The sequence below is a fragment of the Dermacentor silvarum genome, chromosome 1, assembly GCF_013339745.2.
Source record: "Dermacentor silvarum isolate Dsil-2018 chromosome 1, BIME_Dsil_1.4, whole genome shotgun sequence".
Classification (NCBI taxonomy): domain Eukaryota; kingdom Metazoa; phylum Arthropoda; class Arachnida; order Ixodida; family Ixodidae; genus Dermacentor; species Dermacentor silvarum.
In genome coordinates this window covers 377,175,029-377,197,739 of record NC_051154.1, presented here as the reverse complement: position 1 = coordinate 377,197,739, position 22,711 = coordinate 377,175,029, and the positions used below count along the sequence as shown (strand labels likewise).

General features: G+C 48.5%; 1 protein-coding gene across 3 annotated transcripts in view; it reads left to right on the top strand.

Annotated features, from left to right (window-relative positions):
* The window catches only part of LOC119445763 (xaa-Arg dipeptidase), a 92,472-nt gene that overhangs the window by 39,111 nt on the left and 30,650 nt on the right, over window positions 1-22,711 (top strand). For all 3 annotated transcript variants that reach the window (XM_049660602.1, XM_049660600.1, XM_049660601.1), the window contains 2 exons: window positions 18,732-18,939; window positions 19,832-19,980. In XM_049660602.1, the coding sequence (XP_049516559.1) occupies window positions 18,732-18,939; window positions 19,832-19,980 (357 nt within the window). The remainder of the gene's footprint in view (window positions 1-18,731; window positions 18,940-19,831; window positions 19,981-22,711) is intronic.

Genomic DNA, 22,711 nt, shown 5'->3' with positions numbered 1-22,711 from the left:
ACTGATTGAGGACTTTAAGCTTGAAAGTGCAAGAGTGGGGTTGCGGAATAATATGCAGACAGAAAGCCTGGCAAGGGCAGCAGAATTCAGGATCGCCAGTCAGCCTCTAGAGTATGTTCAGAAGTAGGCTTATTTGGTCAAATACCCACAGGGGACACTGATGATGAGAAGGAAATTTACAGAAGAATTAAAATGGGTATGGGTTGGAGTGCATACGGCAGCCATTACCAAATCCCTGACTGGGAGCTTACTATTGTCGTTGAAAACAAAAGTGTATAATCATCGCATTCTACCGGTGCTAACATATGAGGCAGAAACTTGAAAGTTAACAAAGAAGCTTGAGAACAAGTTAAGGGCCGCGCAAAGAGCGATGAAACGAAAAATGCTAGGCGTAACGTTAAGAGACCGTAAGAAAGCTGTGTGGATCAGAGAGCAAACGGGGATAGCCGCTATTCTAGTTGACATTAAGAGAAAAAAATGGAGCTGGGCAGGCCATGTAATGCGTAAGATGGATAACTGGTGGACCAGTAGAGCTACAGGATGGATGCCAAGGGAAGGAAAGCGCGGTCGAGGACGGCAGAAAACTAGGTGCGGGAATTAGGAAATTTGCAGGCGCAAGTTAGGATCCGCTATAGCGCAAGACCGGGGTAATTGAAGGTCGCAGGGAGATGCCTTCGTCCTGCAATGGGCGTAACTATAGGCTGCTGCTGATATACAGTATATATATATAGTAACACAAAAGGTTGTGAAACGAAATCGAGCAGGTTTGTGAATCCTAACTTGAGAAGCAATGTGTGATATTGAACGTTCCTTATATACATTTCCAGATATTAAGCAGGCATAAAGATTCCTCTCTTTAATGAGACCACTAGCCAATGGTAGCTCCCTTGCTAGTAGACGTGTGGAATGCAGAAAAACAGCTGTACTATCTATAGATCTTCATTTTTTTTCTTAGATAAATAAGTAAATTTCACGATAAGTTTTCATCTATATTTGTGGTTGAGAAATCTTATAGCAATGTCCGGTGCGTTCTTTAAGCTAGAATCCACGTTAGTTGTGCATGACATCTTCGCAACACAAGTACCTGTTCGGAAGTTCCAAACTGTATAATGTGTTGCGCTAGGAATGAGTACAGCAACAACACGGTTTGCCTTGTTCAAACAAAGATGGCCATACATTTCTTGTAGTAATGAAAAAAATATATGCCAGAATGATAATGGGTGCGCCAGGGTTTGAACGCGGTACTTGCATCCGAAACGGGCACTCCACCTCCAGGCTTCAAAGCCGAAGCGTTTACCGTAGCACTATAAACACCCGCTAGGTAAAAAAAAAGAATTTTGGCATTTTAGCTGCCAAAACCATGATATGATTATGAGGCACGCAACCCATAAGTCAATGGCCTGCCAAATGCGAACACAAATGAAAGAGAAAAAAAATAGCTATCAAAAGCGTCGCTGAAGGGCTCACATATGCCGCCTATTTGAATTATTTGTTCCTAGATAATGCTGACCCTTTCTTTGTTTATTGCGTGGAAATAATATCAGTAACGTCTGGTAAACGCTAGTGACACGTGTACTTGTTTGTCCTTTACTCGGCGACTGCATTTCACCCGCTGGCAACTTGGGGCTGTCGCTCAGCGCGGGACGCGCTTGTATGATTTGGAACTTGCTCGATTGTTGCCGTTGGTTCCATCTGCTGTGCGTGTTCTCGCCAAATATTGTGAGGTCGGAATGTGAGCGCGACACGAATTCTGTAGGGATTTCTGGGGGGGGGGGGGGGGGCGGGTAACATCGATTACCCTGCAGCATTCGACGAGTCTTGTATAAAAGCCGACGCGCTTGACCCTCAGATCCGATTTCGACGATCGCCGACTGTGTTCGCTGCTGTCGTTGTGCTTTGAGTGTCACTTGCTGTTGTGGGCATAGGTTCGCCCAATACGAAGTTAGTTTTGTCATTCACAATTTTGCTACCGTGTCCTTGACCCTTACTACAACGTGATACTATGTACATTAGATTTACACTTACACAGGCGCAAAACACACACATTATGCTAAAGAGTCCAATGAACAATTAGAGGGAATGGGCAAACAAACGCAAGTGCCCAGAAATGGAAGCCACTCAGGGACGGAATCGAAGGTGTGGACCATGCTACGCACTTGAAGAGCTTCTCGAAAGACTGACTTTTTTGGGTGAGGTGGCTCGCCGTGTCGGTCAATCATGCTGCGCCTGCGTAACGAATATAGTCCCGGTAACATAAACAAATTAAATGGTGCAGTACTGTTGGTTTTTTTGAACGGGAATAACTAGACAACGTAAGACGTGATAGGCAGCTCTTTTTATATGTTTTTTTTAAATATACCAAAAATGTAATGCGTCATGACAAAGAATGAATTAGTGTTTTACAGTCTCACGTTGGTTGCAAAGTCTACAATTAACAAACAAGGACACATATATTTCTTTGTTACGAAGCCATGCTTTTTCTTTCAAGGTGAAAATGCGCTTGCTAAAGAAAAACATTCTCGCTGCGGGCACTATACACGTGACACAGAAACGGAAAATTGCATCTTGGTCAAATAGAGACAAATAACGCGTTCAATATATCGGTGCAGGGAAAAGTTTATGCAGAAGTGCAGCAATGAGCGATGTTTGATCAACACTTCACAAAAGTCCAACTTGAATCTGGCTTTTAAAAATAACCCAGTGTCGAGAATTCCCTTTGAGAAGCCGCATAAAGGCGATCCTTGAGCGAGGTTTCTGGTATGGTATGGTATGGTATGATAAAACTTTGTTATGGTCCCTCGGAACGCGCGCCAGCACATAGCGGGCCGCTCCCACGCCGGTACAGAAAGGCCGAGCCTCTCTGCTGCGTCGCGGGCCCGATGGACAGCCCATAGCTGTGCTTCAAGATCGGGGCTGCTTAGGACAGCCTCCCATTTGGACGACGTGACATCGTCGCCATCGCGTAACGCGGGGCACCGCCAGAGCATATGTTCCTAGTCAGCTAGGTCTGAGCAGAGCTCGCAAACATTGGTCGATTGTATCTCTGGATAGATTCTGTGCAACAGTGCGCGGTTAGGGTATGTTCCAGTTAAGTTTCTTCTCCTCCTCCAGGTCTTCCAGGCAGACGATTCCTCAAAGAGTGCTCGTAGCCGTCCGGTGACACTTTGCACTCAGGGAGGCCAACTTAGGAATACATCAGTTTATCGTAGGACAAAGTAGCATACATCGACTAGTGGCGGCCGATTCTCGGCTCGCTCGCTCGCAACCCCCCCCCCCCCTCCCATTTCATCTCTACACACTCTTTTAAATCCCTCGCGAATTGAGGCGCGACCCTTGTTTTAGGTCCCCTCTCTCACATTACACCAATCAGTTCTTTTCCAAGTAGGCGCGACCATCAACAATACACACTGTACCCGCCCCCAATTTTCAGTCCGATTTTTGGAACACACAGACCAATATCACTTAAACGAACGCCACATGGCCCTCTTGCTCGAGGTTCACACGAATCGGTGCAGTTAGCCCGGTGCAATGGCATGCTCCGCGAACACATAAATCGCCCCGCGAGCCACTAACCCTGGACATGCCGTAGAATCGTACTCGAGCGCGGCGTTGCCGCCAGGTCTCCCGTTACATACGTAACGCGTAAACTGTGTGTCTCCCCCACCGCAACGGGAATGCCGCCACCCCCGGCAGTGCCTGGGTTTGTGTTAGCCCCCGAGAACGTGCCTATATGCCGCTGAGTGACATGCGCGCGGTGAGGCGGCTGCTTGGCCTCTCGTTACGTACGCTTCTCCGTTAAATGTCCGTATATCTTAGGCACCGCAGTGGAAGTGCGCTATCCCCAGCGGTCCCTGTCTCGAAAAGCAGTGCTGTGCTAAGAACCCAAACGACATCGGCGGTGAAATAATAAACAACCGCACGAGTGTCATGCTTGTGGCCCCCGGGTAGCGCTGAATGCATGCAAGGCTGAGTGTATCAGTCAAATTAACTCCTCCCCACCGAGAATATTGTGGTACACTTGTTGTACACACAACATACTATCAAAAAAAGAAAACATGAAGGGCACACCGTCACTTTTTCACGTTATATAAATGAACAATCGCGACGTTGTAACCCCGGCGATTCACTAATTACTAGGCAAGAACACTCTTCTGAATATAAAAGCGCTACTAAAATGCGTACATGCATTGTCTTACAATCTTCAGAGTTTTAACTATACACCAATGAATAGGCAGGAACATTCTTCTGCGCCTACAAGGGCGCCACAACATGCGTACATGTATTGTCACACTTGTCACACCATCTTCAGAGTGTACACTATCTAGTAGTTTGCAATGTACGACTATTACTTTTTGGCTTTACTATAGTCCACGTACAGTCCACTCCACTTCACACAGCACCAACATATTTAACAGGCAGGTTGGACCGCTACCCTATACATTCCTTGGCCCACCATGTCACAGCCTAAGATGCAGGCGCTATTTCTGTGTTGCCGAGCTTCTTTGATGTTTCGGCCCTAATTTGATAACACATAAAGCGGGCCAATACCTCTATCCTGACGTCGCCTTAATTGGTCCTATGTCATTTAGGAAAATTACCTCGAAGGGTTCCACTGGTCGTGCCAACAACCTATTCGGCACCTTATAAGTTATCCCTCTCTTTGCTAAGGTCGTAGATGTATTACCCTTCTGACGGTGCTTCCTGACACCAACAGCAAGCTTGGGACCAGAAAATGCGCTGTGAACTCGTTTCTTGGTTTTCTTCTCCGAAAGATGCCCTCCGCGTCGCACGTCCTTTGTGTGGGTAAGCACCTCCTTTCGGAGCCTTTGAGGCCGTACGAGCTGTTGACAAGTTCTCACATCCGACACCTCCTATGTAACTGACCCATGCCGCGTTTGTCGCGTATAGCCTGCTCCCACGAATTTGTTAAAGGGTCTTCCCTCCGTTCCATCACAACAGTCGGGTCAGCACTACCTTGCTCTGGAGAATACGGTGGAGACTGCTCACTCCCTGCTTTCCCCATCGTATCGAGCTGAGCGCTTTCGCTTGACTCAAATTCCAACACCTGAACTCCGTCGGGTTCCTCCTTGCATTGTGTGCTTTCAGTTTCTACTTGGGCTATTCCCACTGCGTATTCTGTAGCCTTCTTTCTCTCTTTCTCAAGATTTTCAAGAACGACAGGAGTTAGCAAAACATCAAAGTCATGCGCTAACTCATCGATAACTGCACACAATGTCCAGCATTGCGGGTATATTCTGTCATCCGTCGCAGGCAAACTAAGGGGAACATAGATGAGGTCTGCCAGTACGGTGAGCCCAAACGCTCCGCGCAAGCGTATACTTTCCTGCTGCCTTCACCTTTTATCTCCTCTGGCAGCACACTCCTCTTAAGTAGTCTTATGTCGGTTCCCGAGTCAAGGGACGCCTTAAATGCCTGCTTACCACATGCGACGTTAACCAAAGTTATTCTATATTTTGACGTTGTGTCGCCTGTGGCAGCTTCTTTCCCACTGAACTCACAGCGGACTCGTCCCAGAAAGTTTGATTCTGGCATTCGCTTATCGTCTTGGTAGCCGGTGGCTGCTTTCGACTTAGTCTGGGGGCAGCTCCACTGTACGTGACCGAGTTTCCCACATCCGTAGCATTTAGGAGGAGTACGCTGCTCTTCACATGCTGACTGCTTGTCGCTGCATTCGCCACCGCACGTGGCTTGGATTCGGCCTTGCTCGGAATCTCAAAACCTTTTTCTCGATGTCCAACTTTGCTGTCCTCAAACTTTTCGGCGAGTTGTGCTATCTCTTTAGGGTTAAACCACTCCCCTGTTTCATGCTGGAGAACATAGGCACGTAACTCGTCCGGCATCATCTGTTTCGCGCGGTCGGAAATCATGAGTGCGCGGAGACCCTCCAGTGTTTTGACCTTTCGGCTACGCAGATAGTAGCCAAGTGCTACTTCCACATTAGTCACAAACTGTTCCCAGCTCTCACTACCTTTTCGGCAAGTGTAAAACCGGCGTTTGTACTCCTCGGGTGTCAGTTTTAACTCCGAGAGTACCAGTTCGCGAATTTCTTCATACGATAACACTTGGTCATCGGATTTGTTTGCTACAAGAGTACGAGTTCTCTCGTTCAGGAATGGGACAATAATTGACCCTGCAACATCTTGTGGAATTTAACAGTTTCTGAGCATATTTTCAGCGCTCTTAAACCATGCTGGCACTAGCTCACCTGACTCTGGCATTGGCGCGAGTACTGCTCTTAAGTCTTTAGTGTAGTTACAAAATTTTGATCCCTGCCCAATTTCGTTCTTCTCGGCACTATGTTCTTGCAACTTCAACGTTAGAAGCTGAATTTGCAGTCTCAGCATTTCTATGTCTAGCTCTTTCTCCCTGAGCCATGCAACCGCACCTTGGCTATTGGAATCCGCTGTAGTAATATGCCCTTCTGAGGCCTCTAACCCCACTGAATCTGTCTCATTCGGATCTGATTGAGTGGTTATTTCTCCCGCTGTGCGCTCCATCTGCACTCGCGTGGTGACCGACATGGTGCTCTCGGAGAAAATAGGGTAGGGCCTACGTGAACTCCAAGTCGTCGTGGACACTTGGCGAGCCGACAGGTGGTGATGCCAGTTGAAGTCGTTCAGCGCTGGTCGTCGGACAGTCACCCGGTCAGTAAACCGGGTCGTTCACCGCGAATTGTGGCTCCTTGCAATCCTATTCACGACGCCGCTGGAGGTCGATACTGCATTGCCCACACTGTGCAAATGCCGACTTCTTGACAAAACACTGTTCGGGTGTCCTCCACCTGTAGTCCCACAGGCTTCCGTTAAACGCTGGTCCGGGCCTCTCACTAAGATTTCGCCACGGAATCTTGAGCCTTGGCTCCTGGAACTTCTTGCGACAATAATGCTCCAACACTCTCCCCAAAACGATAGTTGTCACCAGCCCTGATACAGCAAGTCACGCGGACTATCCTGGTCACGGCACCAGTTATGTTTCTTCTCCTCCAGGTCTTCCAGGCAGACGATTCCTCAAAAAGTACTCGTAGCCGTCCGGAGACACTTTGCACTCAGGGAGGCCAACTTAGGAATACATCAGTTTATTGTAGGGCAAAGTAGCATACATCGACTAGTGGCGGCCGATTCTCGGCTCGCTCGCTCCCCCCCCCTCCCCTCCCATTCTCAACCGGATTTCTGCCGTCGGCGTCGTCGTCGTCGTCGCCGTCGCCGTGACGTTCCGTATAGATAAAATCTTCGCCGCGCGCCGTATGCCCCAGCGGAAGCGTGGGGGGACGCGCGCTATCACGGAGAGCGAACACACTCAATCTCCCACGCGCAAGCAAGGAAGCGGAAAGCCAGCGCCGGAGGGAGCAGGGGGGGGGGGGGGCACTTCTCTGCCAACAACCGCGCTCGTCGCTTCGCACAGTCTCTTATCTCTCCCACGCGCAAGCCAGGAAGCGGGAAGCCAGCGCCGGAGGGAGCATGGGGGGGGGGGGGGGGGGGGGCGCACTTCTACGCTTCCAACAACCGCGCTCGTCGTTCGTTCGACCGCACCGTCTCTTATCTCCACACGGCTCCGACCTTTATGCCGCTCAGTTTCCGTTGATAGAGCGCACGTACCTTCGCCCGCTGCGCGGGCGAAGGTACGTTGCGCTGCCAGCGTTTTGACAGTCGTTGGCTGCAGTCATTCAGTCCCCCCTCCCATTTCATTTCTACACACTCTTTTAAATCCCTCGCGAATGAGGCGAGACCCTTGTTTTAGGTCCCCTCTCTCACATTAAACCAATCAGTTCTTTTCCAAGTATGCGCGATCATCAACAATACACACTGTACCCGCCCCCAATTTTCAGTCCGGTTTTTGGAACACACAGACCAATATCACTTAAACGAACGCCACATGGCCCTCTTGCCCGAGGTTCACACGCCTCAGTGCAGTTAGCCCGGTGGAATGGCATGCCCCGCGAACACATAAATCGCCCCGCGAGCCGATAACCCTGGACATGCCGTAGAATCGTACTCGAGCACGGCGTTGCCGCCAGGTCTCCCGTTATGCCACGTACACACTAGCGGAAAAACGCGCGCGGCGCGCCGCCGGCGGTAAGATGCGCGCCGCGAAAGCAGCCGCGAAACGGGTTTTTGTTGCCGCGGCAGGGATCGCTCCTGGACCGATTTTTTGCGGTTTGCCGCGTGCCGCGGATGAAGGAGACCAATGAGAGCGGCCCGCTTCCGTGACGTGCGCGCGGGAAACTGGTGCCATGTGGACCCGCCCGACCGCCTGTTTCTCGTTTCGCACTATCATCTGGACGCGTGAGCTCCCGGATAGTTCGAGAAGGGGAAAGGAGTCTATCTAGTCTGTCACGTGATTGCCGCAGCGGCGCGCCGCCGGTTGGTGTGGCCGCCCTGCCGCTGCTGCGTTTTGCCGCCGGCGGCGCGCCGCGCGCGTTTTGCCGCTAGTGTGTACGTGCCATTACATACGTATGCTCGGCGGCATAAACTGTGTCTCCCACACCGCAACGGGAATGCCGCCACCCCCGGCAGTGCCTGTGTTTGTTTTAGCCCCCGAGAACGTGCCAATATGCCGCTGAGTGACATGTGCGCGGTGAGGCGGCTGCTTCGCCTCCCGTTACGTACACTTCTCCGTTAAATGTCCGTATATCTTAGGCACCGCAGTGGAAGTGCGCTATCCCCAGCGGTCCCTGTCTCGAAAAGCAGTGCTGTGCTAAGAACCCAAACGACGTCGGCTACGAAAGAATAAACAACCGCACGAGTGTCATGCTTGTGGCCCCCGGGTAGCGCTCAAGGCATGCAAGGCTGATTGTATCAGCCAAATTAACTACCCCGAGCTGGAGTAATCTGAGTGTCAACGCCTGTAGTCTGCCTAGTTTCCTATGTGGTGGAGGATATCGTCTCCGTCCCATGTAAAAATGTTTGGTATGTTCGTTATATGAGGAGGGAGGGTCCCGATTGTCCATAACCTCAGCGCCGCGCCACCCGGTAGCTACGTGGTCAACGACTCCTCGCGCAGCTCTGTGGGCCGATTCGTTGAGGCTGGGCGGGGCGCCCTCGATCTGCCCCATGTGTGCGGAGAACCAGATGATCGTGTGCGACTTGGTGTCCTTGTCCCGCAGAATGCGCAGGACCTGCTCCGAAACGGTGCCCTTTGCGAAAGCTTGGACAGCCGTCCGCGTGTCGCTGTAGATCGTGGTCCTTCTGTCGTCCAGCATGGTCAGAGCTATGGCCACCTGCTCCTCCACCTCGGCCGACTTCGTTCGAACAGTCGCGGAGTTCGTGATTTTCCCATCGTGATCGATGCCCACCGCTACGAACGCCGTCCCGTCGGGGTACCGGGCAGCATCAACAAATCAGCAGTCCTGAGCCTGTTCCCGAGCCTTGTCCAGGAGACCCTTGGCCCTAGCTCGTCTCCAACCCACGTTGTGTTCAGGATGAACGTTGCGTGGAATTGGAGCGACGACAATGCGTTCCCGCTGTTCCCGAGGGAGACCGCAGAAGCGGGACTCGATTTCCGCTGGACGAACCCCATGCTCCCGCAGGATGCTCCTACCCGCCAGGGTGGTGGACAGCCTGGCGTACTGCGCCCTCTCCTGCGCTTCCGCGATTTCTTCCAGCGTGTTGTGCATGCCGAGACCCATCAGTTTCTCCGAGCTTGTGTACATGGGGAGGCAGAGGGCCCTCTTGATAGTCTTCCTGATCAACGTGTTGAGCTTGTCCCTCTCCGACCTTTGCCAATTGTGCATGGCCGCCACGTAGGTAAAATGACACATCATAAAGGCGTGCACCACTCTCACAAGATTGTCCTCTCCAAGACCCTGCTGCCGGTTGGCAACTCTCCGTATGAGTCTGATGGCATTGTCCGTTTTCTTGCCTAGTTTAGACACCGTCAGGTTATTGGAGCCGTTCGATTCAACCGTCATACCTAGGACCCGGAGGGAGTCCACCCTGGGGATGACACCGTCCTCACTCGTCCGTAGAGTGATGTCGACGTCCTCTACAGGCTTCCAACCCTTCGGCCTGGGCCCCCTTCGCCTGGGCCTGTAAATGAGCAGTTATGATTTTCGAGGGGAACACCGAAGGCCGGTCGGCTTAAGATATTCCTCCGTGATCTCGATGGCTTCCTGCAACGCAGCCTCCACCCGTCCGTCACTGCCTCCGGTACACCAAATGGTGACGTCATCTGCATATATTGTATGATTAATACCCTCGACTTCGGAGAGTCTCCTCGACAGACCGATAATGGTTAGGTTAAACAGGGTCGGGGATATGACACACCCCTGTGGCGTCCCTCTGAAACCCAGCCTAACCGAGTCCGAAACGAGGTCTCCCGCCCTCAGAGTGGCTTCTCTGTCCGCAAGGAATGATCGTGTGTAGTCGTGGAAGTGCTTACCCAACCCGAGGCTAGATATCTGGCTCAAGACAAAGGGGTGCACGACGCTATCAAAGGCCTTCTCCAGGTATAATCCAAGTATGGCTCTCGTGTCCCTCGTGTTACGGTCAATGACTTGATATTTGATCAGCTTCATGGCATCTTGAGTTGACAGTCTTTCCCTCGAAGTGAGTGAAACGCACGAAGTGAGTGAAATCGGTCGGAGGTTAGCGCGACTAGGGGGCTTGCCCGATTTGGGGATGAGGATGGTGGCAGCCCTCCTCCACATCTCCGGTACTTTTCCGTCGTTCCACATCTGGTTGATAACGTCCGTCAGGTACTCGACCGACTTGTCGTCCAAGTTCCTCAGTTCCTTGTTTGTGACTCTATCCGGACCCGGAGCCGACCTGCCGTTTAAATCGTGCAGGGCCCTTCCGATCTCCTCGACACCAAACTCCGCATCCAGCTCCGGGTTCACGACGCCCCCATATTCTGGGACGGGGGACGCCGGACCGGAGGCTACCGGCAAGTACTTCTCGATCAACCTTTCCATCACCTCCTCGTCCAAGGATTCTTGCCTGGCCCCGTACAGCACTCTTCTCAGCGTGCTCCGCTGGTTTGACTTGGTTTTGGTCTCGTCCAGCAGATGTTTTAGGAGGTTCCAGGACCCCCCACTCCGCATCTGGCCGTCATTCGAGTTGCAAACTTCATACCATTGCTGTCTGGAAAGTACCTTGCAGTGCTCTTTGATGCTTCTGTTGACCTCGGCACTCTTCTTGCGGAGCCTTCTATTGAGCCGCTGACCTTTCCATCTGGCCAGAAGGGACTGCTTGGCCTCGAGTAGGTGCGCCAGCCTGCTGTTCATCTTCTCTACCGGGAAGTCTGTGCTAACCTCTTTGGTCGCGCCCTTAATGTCCTCACGAATCTCTGCAATCCATCGCTCTAGGCCGGGCCTCTCTTCCCCGGTCCGCTCCTCTCTCAGCTTGCGGAATTTGTCCCAGTCGGTGAACCGGAACTTGCGTTGTCCGTTCTGCTCGATCCGAAGGACGGTGGCCAAGACTTAATGGTCGCTGCCAAAGTCCACATTAAGGTTTGTCCATTTAACCTCTGCCACTCCCCTGACGAAAGTGAGGTCCGGAGTCGTGTCCCTGCTGGATGACGTACCGCACCTGGTAGGGAAGGCAGGGTCCATAACCAACATAAGGTCCAGATTTATTGCCTCTCTCCATAAGTCCTCCCCTTTACGGGTGTCATATGGGTAGGCCCACGTATGGTACGGAGCGTTGAAGTCACCCGCTACGACCAGGGGAGCGCCTCTGGGGAGCTGTGCCGCTTTGGAGATAAGAGCTCTGAAGCGTTGCCTCAGATCCCTGGGACTGCTGTACACATTCAAAACAAAGATGCTCTCTCTGTTCGCCGGGCCGGGAATGATCTCTATCATGACGTGTTCGACCTTGCTCGACGCCAGTCTGAGGTCATGAACGACGTGAGTAAGCTTGTTGCTGATCAGCACACCCACTCCTCTTCCTTCTTCGTGCTTTGCGACAGACCGGTAGCCGGGCAGCGCGACGCTCTTAGTGTTTCCTGCAGGAGTACTACGTGAGGCTTTTCCGAGTGCGAGCGAATAAATTGCTGCAAGGGGGCCCTTTTGTGCAGAAACCCCCTACAGTTCCACTGTCATATTCTGAAAGAATTAGTTTGCACAGCCATCGTGTGGCTGTTGCAGCTGCGTTGTTGAATTGGTCCTGTGAGGAGCCCTCACGTTCTGACCTGCTGATGCAGTCGACGGGAGTGACAGCGCCCTCGGCCCCACGGTTGGAGCTACCACATTCTCTAAGAACGCCTCAATCTTGCGAAATCGCTGGTTATATCTCTCCTCCATGGTCGACATACTGCCTTGAATGTGCGAAACCGTCTCGCTTAGCTGCTTCATGCTCTCGCTAAGGGAAGAGAGCATCTCGCGAATTTCCGATTTAGCCCTACCCGAAGGAGTGTCCTGCTCTCTAACTATGCACCTCTTTTTGGCGGGCCTCTCCGTCTCGCATTTCTCAGCCATAGGTGTATCCGCCGGCGGTGGCATTTGCCCATCTTCCGCGGCAGGTTGTTTACCTCCTACCTTCTTAATTTTCGCTATCTCAGCCATGAGGCTAGCTATAGTGTCTCTCATAATCCTATTCTCACGCTCGAGTTGTGCAAGCCTCTCGCTTTCTTTGCTGTGCTCTGGCGGCGAACCCCGCGTTACCTGTTCTGTAGCACCTTTGCGAACTCGATCGGCCCAGGTTGGCTGGCCCACAGGATGGCGATCCCGAGGCCGGGACCTCTCGAACCGGACACGTCCTCCTCCTCGGCGCCGGGAGCTGGAGCGCCCCCTAGACCGGGATCTGGATCCGGTTCTGGAACGGGAGCGCCCTCAGGAACTGGAGTGTCCCCTAGGTTTCTGGTGTCAAAAAGAAATGGGAAGTGTGAAGCTAGATGTGTAATGGGCTTATTTTACCGCAATAGCTGCTGTGTTCTTAGTCCCCCGGTTGTTATGATGTCTACAGGTGCCATCACAAGAATCCCAAATCTTTTGTAAAAGAACTACAAAACAATTCGGCAGATACTATCTGAAGATGACTTAATTGAATTGAATTCCAGGGTTTTACGTGCCAAAATGACAATTTGATTATGAGGCATGCTGTAGTGGAGGACTCCAGATTAATTCTGACTGCCAGGGGATCTTTAACGTACCCCCAATGCAAGGGACACGGGCGTTTTTGCATTTCGCCCCCATCGATATGTGGCCGCCGTGGCCAGGGTTCAACCCCGTGACCACGTGCTTAGCAGCGCCACACCATAGCCGCTAAGCCACCACGGCGGGTCTCAAGAAGACTGTCGGTGACAAAGCGTTTAGCATTGAATCAATATATCGACACAACATATTGCCACCATCAATGTACGTGCGTTACAAAAGCGGTAACCGCCACGCAGACGCTGACTGCCTATCGCGCCTACCTCTACCTACGACTGAGTGCGACGCTGATAACTTCGATCAGTGTATCGACGCTATCGACGGCTCGTTCCCTGACCTCGCGACATTCCGGAAAGCACAGCATGACGACCGTGGCTTAGATCCTCTGTTCGCCTCTGCGAATGAGCACGCCAACCCAAGCTGTTTTGTGGTACACGATGACATCGTAGACCAGAAAAATTCTACAGGTCATGGAGCCCACCTGCTTCTCGTCGTTCCACCCACTCTACGTTCTCACGTTCTTCTCTTCGCGCACGGTGACGCAACCTGCGTCCACATGGCCTTTTCCAGAACGTTTCACCACACCCAGCAAATATTCTACTGGCTCAAAATGCGACACGACACGGAAAAATACGTCGCGGGTTGCGAACAATGCCAACGTCACAAGCGTGCCACGACTACGTCACCCGGACTCCTTGATCCTGTATCGCCTCCGAACTCTCCCTTCGGGACTATCGGTGTCGATCTCCTAGGCCCATTTCCGCGATCAAACAATGCCAATCGATGGGTAGTTGCCTGTGTTGAATATCTGAAGCGCTATGCAGAAACTGCGGTAATGCCTGCAGCAACGGCATTCCACGTGTCGCAGTTTATGCTTCGCTTTATAATTCTATGCCACCGTCCTCCACGAGTCATTATCAGTGACCGGGGGCATTAGTTCGTCGCCGACGTCGTTGAGGAGATCCTCTGTCTGTCTGCCTGCCAGTTCCGCCATGTCACTCCATATCACCCGTAGACTTGTTCGTGGGCTTCGTAGAGCCCACGAACAAGACTCTTGCGAACATGCTATCTATGTATGTCGACTCCAAATACAAAAACTGGGGCGAAGTACTACCTTACATCACTTACACTTACAACACCGCGAAGCATGAGACCACAGGGTACCCTCCATTTTATCTGTTCTACGCTCGCTCTCCTCGCAGCTCTCGACACTATTCTTCCTTGTACGCTGGACGTGCAAACTTCGGTTGACGAGACGTTGTGCCGAGCAGAAGAACCCCGTCGCATCACACGCCTCCGAACTCTCGCATCTCAACAGCGTTGAAAGATCCGTTATGACGCCCGCCATCATTCCGTGCCATGCACTAAAGGCGCCCTTGTGTGGTTGTGGACACCGGTCCGCAAACGCGGTCTGTGTCCGAAGTTCTTGGCCCGCTACTCCGGTCCATTCGTCATTGTCAACCGCCTCAATGACGTTACGTGTGTAATCTCCAGCGTCACAAGCAATGGTCGCCGCTCTAGAAAGACACAGCTGATACATCTCGCGTGCTTTAAGCCATTCACGGCGCCATCTAGCGCCGCCGCCGTGAAAACTGCGCGTGGCCTTCATAATGCATGGCGCGAGAGTGCGGGCGAAACCTGAGAAACGCGTCATGCGGCAACCAGGCTCCCCTCTTGCCCTTCTTACTTGACACGCTGCACCATCTAGTGGCGCGGACGAGAAGTCCGCGCGTGGTGTCCACGACGAGAATCATGGCGCGCCGTTTCCTGCGAGCGCTCAGAATAGTTCCATCAATTGCCGCACATACTCAGTGGCACATACTCATTGACACTATAGTTGACGAGATGTTTATTGAAGAGCGGTACATACACAGTGCATTCAGGCGCAGCTCTTTAAAGCGTTGACGTGAAAGACGTTCACTGAAAAGCGGACATACCCAGGGCATTTGTGGCACAGCTTACTAAGGCGTCGGGTAACTCTTGTGACGTGGGTTTGATTCCGCTCAGCATGGGAGAAATTTAAGGGATCTTTTTCGTCATTGTAGAGTGGCACATTTCCAGTGGCACGTACCTACTCATCCAAGTTGGCATCAAGGACGTTCATTGAAGACCGCCACAGACCGAGTGGCACATACACAGTGCTTCAAGTCAGCGTGAAAGGGTTTCTTCGAACAGCGGTACCTGCCCAGTCCCGCCACTACAGTGACCCATGTCGGCATGAAAGAGATTCGTTGTAGAGCGCTACTTTGTGCACATTGCCACATACTAGGTGACCCAAGTTGGTCGGATGGTTGGTTTCGAACCCTGTTCCCTCAGCACATCTGCCTGATGCATCACCCATTCGACCTCGGACTATTGGGCCGCGAGGATTCGAACTTCTACTATGGTAGTGCCGGATTCTACCTCTCAGCCGCTTTTGTTTTCATACATGGTATTTATTTCAGCGAGTTTACATGTCATGATTGTGACGCTGGAGACTACTTACGCAACGTCATTGAGGCGGTCGACAATTATGAATGGCTTAAGGCGCGTGAGAGGTGTCGACTGTGTCTTAATAGAGCGGCGACCATTGCTTGTGACGCTGGAGATTACATACGTAACGTCATTGGGGCGGTCGACAATGATGAATGGACCGGAGTAGCGGGCTAAGAACGTCTGACACACACTGAAAGTATTGGCCTACGCAGATGATCTTGACTTTTTCTGTAACGACAAACTGGCACTCCGGCGTTTTGCCGATACTTTTGTTCCATGCCGCCTTTCTCTATGTAAAGGGCAACGGCTTGTAATCTGTTCATGCCTACAAGAATGTACTGTGTTTGCCATTGCCATCCTTTTAGGGGCAATTATGGTCGTTTTTTGTTGGTTCTACTTATACTAATCCTGCTGTTTGGTTATCTTTAAAATGGCATGTATTGTCTTTTGCAAGTGTAATGATTGCATAACATGTAAACTCGCCGCAATAAATACCATGTATGAAAAAAAGTGGCTAAAAGGTAGAATCCTGCACTACCGTAGTAGAAGTTCGAATCCTTGTGGCACAATAGTGCGATGCGACGGGCTTCTTCTGCTCGGCACAACGTCTCGGCAACCGAAGTTTGTCGTTACAGAAAAAGTCAAGATCATCTGCGTAGGCCAATACTTTCAGTTCGTTGCCCAAGATGTAAAAACCCTGAATGCCGCTTCACTGAGGAAGGCTAATATGAAACGGCTTCAGATGAAGGACTAAAAGAAGTGGTGATAATGGTCATTCTTGTTTTACAGATGAAAGTAAAAGCAGAGGTTTTGAAAGAGTACTACTAACAATGATGCGGGTAGGAACGTTAGTATAGCACATGCGAACTCCTTTTTAAAGAATTGTTTTAACGTTTACGTACATGTTCTAAAAGTTGCAACAGGACAGCGTGGTTTTTTTTAACGCAATCAAAAGCCCTCGCTAGATCGGTCGGAAGTAGTACATATTGTTCAGTGTAGGATGAGCAGTATTGGGGAGCCGTACGCACAAGGCGCAAGTTAGTTTGTATGGAACAGTCTTTCAAATCATATCTCTGATGAGGCGCAGTTAGAATTGACATTGCCTAATTACCTAAGGCCTCGCATTGCATATGGCCTATTTGATAAAACATTTGCGTAAACTTTCTAGTCCACATTCCACAGCGTAATGGGCGTGTAACCTTCTGCAGAACGTAATTTTTCTTTTGGCACTACATTTTGGGCCACTGTACCGATGCGATGGCAGTAGAGAATACTGATCCTGGAGTGCGCCATCACGCCACCAGCTGCCACGATTGGCTAACGCCCGCTCAAAATCTGTGTACTATAGATAGAGATGGCATGCCCACCTTCTTTGTGACACGTCGCCTTCCCAGTTGCGGAGACGGTCTTAAATGAAATTTTCTTCTTTTACATGTCATCACAATAATTAAGCGCATCTTATTAGTCTTTTCGAGCCCCGGAGCTGCATGTTCCGCACGACATGCTAATTAGAGGTTACATAGTGATGCACACGCTTCCGCGTCCTGGCACTCAATTTCTATCTGCACAGGTCTGGTTCGGTGGTATCTCCTTTCTGTATACAGTGCCGTTAGCCGCAAACAATTGACAACTTTCTTCCTGCTTGCCAGAGATTTTCCTCACTAAGAAGCTTTGTCGAGGTTGTCGAGCGTGAATGTCCCAGCCGTGCTTTCTTTTGGAGCTTTTATGTTTGGGTACAGCCGCCAGAATGTTTTAATTAGATGAATAACTTTATTTACGACGTCCATCGGTTGCCATCCTAAAAGGGTAAATTTATTATTATGTTTTATTAATTTGTCAATTCATTCTAGTATGATGACCATTCCCCCATGAATACCATGTAATAATACGTCTTTCTTCAGTAAGATATCTTGCATTTGCTAAACTGTGTCTACTGATTTTGTGCAAACCGCTCAATCCTTGGCCAATTCTACATGGTGGGTAGGTGCCACTAGTGAAGAGGAAACGACGACACAAGTTATTCTAGCGCTCGGTTGCTTCTCATGCTTACTAAACGGCGCTGATGTCATCGTGTTTTCTTCAAGTATAGCGTGGGACCCATTAATAGGGTGCCCCAAACATAAATTTGAGAAAAGGTGCACGAATCCAACAATAAGAATCCTTAGCAGTAAGATAAATTAAGCATGATGTTTAGATTATTCGCAAACACGCAGTTCCTCACACAATCACAGACTGATATTCCCGAGTGAAGCATCTTTACAGGCAAAAATAATTAAAAATATATAAAAGGACATTTTGCAAAAAAAAAGAAACATTCCACACTTAAAAGTGAACGAGGAATGCTAACATAACTACGACACACATTTATTTTTATTCACAGTGACGCAGTTAATGAAATACGCTTGCAAATTCCGGCGTAAAAATAGCGTTTTATCGATGTTTTCTTCTTTAAGATTGTTAAATATAGGTCTGATAGTCATCACTGGAGCCTATCTTTTGCCCGATTAGTTCGCGAAAAGGCACGGCCCAAGTTTCCCGCGCCCAAATGAGGTATTTCAGGTGACGAGGTTTGGCTAGATTACAGATATAAAGAAATTCTGTGTATAGCTTCTTTCGCATGCTATTTTGATGCTTCATAGTGGTCGTAAATTGATTATGTTACAGATGTTCCTGTTACGCGTTTAATACAATGTATTACTTGACGTTCTTTATAAAAGCAGCCAAATGTACGCGTCTATATAAGGTTACCACTTTGATTTAATTAGTTTCTTAGTTCAATAGTTCCATAAATATGTTTTCTTGTAAGAAATACAGATCTGAGTCGGCCAAATTCAGTGAAGATTTAACGGCAAAGGTGAGAGAAATGTGCTAGGGTTACGTCGCGCCTGTTTGAGGTACCGGATCCGTGATTTAAACCACATTCACCACATTGCAAAGTGTGCTTCGCGAGGTCACCCGACACACGTCCTGCCTCTTCGAGGAGCCAAGTGCACCAGATGGCGGTCCGGAGCAGACCAACCTATATATATACGATCTTCAAAGCTCTGTATCCCCTCTCTACCTCTACCACGCGACCGGCTTCCCGCAATTCAAGCACATTCATTTTGTCCACTTCGACATTCCTTTAAAAATTTTGCGTCTTCTTCAGATGGAGAAGTATGCCTTCGTCGTTGAAGATGCCATTAATTCAAGAGCTGACGCGCTGACATTACTGGGGCAGTACCTATGGCAGAATCCTGAACTCGCCTTTGCCGAGCTGAAAGCCCATGACTACATCAGCGGTTACCTCGAGAACGAAGGATTCCAAGTGATTCGAAACTATGTGCTTCCAACGGCCTTTCGAGCTCAGTTTGGAGGTAAGATTGTTGCTCTATAAGTTTTCTGCCCTGTGCCGTTACAAATTCCGATACACGGCTATGGGAAGACCGATCGCAATCCAGTTTTCACTTCTCTGCAGAATTTTTCTCATAAACATATTGTAAGCCAATATACATATAGCTATATAGAGTGCTCCATTACAGTGCTACCAAACATAAAAGTGACTCAACACACTGGCATAGCGAACGACATAATGCTGAAGAACTTCATTGGTAATGATTGACTGATTGATTCAGCGATTTAATGGTTGTGTTTTCCACACCAAGCGACAGGCGGGATACAAAAGATGCTGCAGTGGTGACCTTGGAATAATTTTGATTAACGCGAACTTTACCGTGCACCTAAATCAAAGCACATGAACTTTACTGTCTTCCACCTCCATCTAAACGCGGAGGCCATGGCCTGAAGCTGTATACCCTAATAGCGAATTATCAACCACAGCTTGTCAATTTTGCCCGCTGGCTATAGTTACGGTGGAAATGAATTCATAAGACAAGTTTTCACAGCCAGGCGTTGTGCTGGGACGCCCTATTAAGGATACGTACAGGATATAGAGCTAAAGCAACATAAACACAAGAAAGAAATCCTACAGAGCAAGTTCATAGTTCGCCGTGTGCTAAATAAGTAGTCAGTCAATAGCCACCAGTATTTGTAACACTTACATCAGACTACAAAACGTACCCTAGGGTGTAATCCATGTTTAAAACCGAATGTAGAGCCATTACACGTCGCACTTCTACGTAAGCACGCGTAACAGGTGTTCTTAACAGTTATTTCCTGTTCGTGTCTCGATTTATGCTCATTGTACACCGGGTGACGTAATTAGAGGCACCTCTTTCTCTGCATCATCTCCAACATGATTCGTTGCAGATGGAGACGTGACAGTGGCTGTGTTGTGTGAGTACGACGCCCTTCCAGGCCTTGGCCACGCCTGCGGTCACAACCTTATTGCCCAGGGCTCAGTAGCGGCCGCGGTTGCCGTGAAGGAGGTTCTACGTCAAGCGCCGCTGAGAGGAAAAGTACGCTGTTCTGTTTAAGAGAAATGATGTACTTACATCTAGAGGATCTCTGCGTACGTTGTGTTGTGGGATAACGGGCTATGAATAAACAACTGGGCAGGAGGAATGATAAAAAAGGGAATATTATATAATGTCCATTGTAGTAGCATTAAGAAGCCCCTTTGCCTTTCAATGGGATCAGAGGAAAACGAATTCTTACGGAATGCGGGCCTTGTTTTTTAATTGTGTTTTTTTTTCGCAAAATATAATCACCCTTTAGGAATTACAGTTCTTCACGACATAGGGGCATTATTCAGAAGATAAGTGGACAAAAATTTATTCGTAACTTGAGCTGTGCGAGCATTAGCCGATTGTATCGAATAGCTCTCCTATATATTTTCGAGAAGCGAGGTACTTACAAAGAAGTTTTATTTCGCCATCTAGGCTACCTAACTTGTCCTCAAGCCTAAGCTCTTGAGTTTGCTTTTCTGTGCCCGTATTTTGTAGATTCATTTCAATTTCCCTCCTTTTCGCCTGTAGTTATCGGCTCAGACGTCGCCGCTATCACCGAGATCACCCAATTTGGGTGAATGATTAGAACATACGAATGTAAAATGAAATAAATCGCTACAAAACACATTTTTTGCGCATTGTCTTTGACGATTTGTTTCTTTTCTCCGTTGCTTTGGGATTTTGTCATTGACTCGGACGTGGCTATGTCGCGGACGCGCCGCCGTTATCGCTGGGATTGGCAACTCGCGCGACGCATCATAAGAAAAGTGATAAATGAAATGAAACGCCGCAAAATACGGGCCCTGGTTTCAATTTTCTCATTAGCGTTTCATTTGTCAACAAGAATCCCAACTACAATCACGACAAAAAATTTGAAAATTTCATGTGCCGGCAGAAGCTTTTTGATATTTCGCAGTGTAGGTATGCAACCTGACAACGAAGTCTACATGGCACGTGTGTCCAGTCCGCCCATACACTGCCCATTCCAAACCGAGGCAACACGGCCATGGATGATGATGATACTACTACTACTACTACTAATACTATCAAATCAAATCAAATCAAAATTTATTCCAACATACAGCAGATGTTGAGGACCGTGGACAAAAAGCCAGCAAGGCTTGACGTGGTCCATGGCCCCGTTTTAAAGGCAGCAACAAAACAACAAAGGATAAACACAGTCTAACACAAGAAAACAGAAAAGGTGAATGTCCACACTAATAACTGTGAAGCCATTATCAGTATTACCATGAGGAAATAAAGCACATCATATGACATACATATTGAGTAATTTTTTTTAGAAGTACAGCTAGTACTTGCAAAATACATCACAAAAACAATAAACAGAAACTTAACAACAGTCAAAAACATGCAACACTATATACACAAGCTTTATACAAAACCTTTATAAAAGCTTTTATGGGACACAATGTATGTAATAGTTTATACAGCTTTATATGAAAAGGTCGTGATACACATAGTACAAAGGCAAAACAAAAATAATTATTATACAGGAAATACACCGCATCAAAGAAAGAACGTTTGCATACACACTTGCATTTAGATACATCTTTATACTAGCATTAAAAAAAATAAAGCATTATGTTATGTTTGCCTTGTTTAAATGGTAAGGTAGTCGAAAACGAAGCATTTGATAGGTGTAATTTGTTCTAGGCCTCGGTAATTCCCATATTTCCGAGCTCCTTGTATTGACCGTTTTATGTTTTGGTGCCAAGTTAGATATACGTTTTAGGCTGTCGTTGCTTTTTTTAATACTGGTTGTATAGCTTCGTGCTAACATGTTTTAGTAAATGTTGGACATAGGTAGCAAATTCAGCTTTTCAAATAGAGCACTAGTTGGCGTTAAGTAAGGAACGTCTAGGATACAACGTACGGCCTTTTTCTGCATTCTATGCAGTGTATTGATATTAGAAAGCGTTGTAGTGCCCCAGACAAGATTGCAATAGTTTATGTATGATAAGAACTGTGATTTGTATAGAAGAAGTTTAATACTTTCTGGAAGGAAAAAACGCAATTTGCATAGTATTCCAGTCACCCGAGAGAGCTTACCCATTACAATTTCCACGTGAGCATTCCACGACAAATGTTGCTCAAATACGACACCAAGACACTTAAAAGAAGGAACAATTGGCAAAATGGAGTTATTAAGCTGTAGAGTGGTACGAGTATCAATGTTTCGATTTTTTGGCCTAAAAAGTACAGCCTTTGTTTTATTAACATTTATTGTTAACGAGTTCGCGATACTCCAAGAGGATAATTTTAACAGAACCTTGTTGGCTTTAATCATGATATGTTCAGCATCTTTTGCGGTTACTAGAATTCTAGTGTCGTCTGCATATACAATAAATTTTACGTCATTATCAATGCTCACCAAATCATAAAATACTTCCCTGTGGTACTCCTGCGTCAAGTGGTTTCAAATCAGACGTGTGACTGTTTATAACTACTTGTTGCATGCGGTGTTGAAGATATCATTCCATTAATTTCAGAAAAACGCCTCGAAAGCCATAATAGTTCAACTTTTCTAGTAGGGTAGTATGATTTATGGAGTCGAAGGCTTTTGAGTAGTCGACAAAATACCCAATGTACATAGCTGACGTTCGAAAGTATCTAATATAATTTCTTTTTGCGTTAGAAGGGCAGTTTCAGTAGACTGACCTTTCGTAAATCCAAACTGCATATTTGTCATTAATTTATGCTTATTTATAAAGGATGTGAT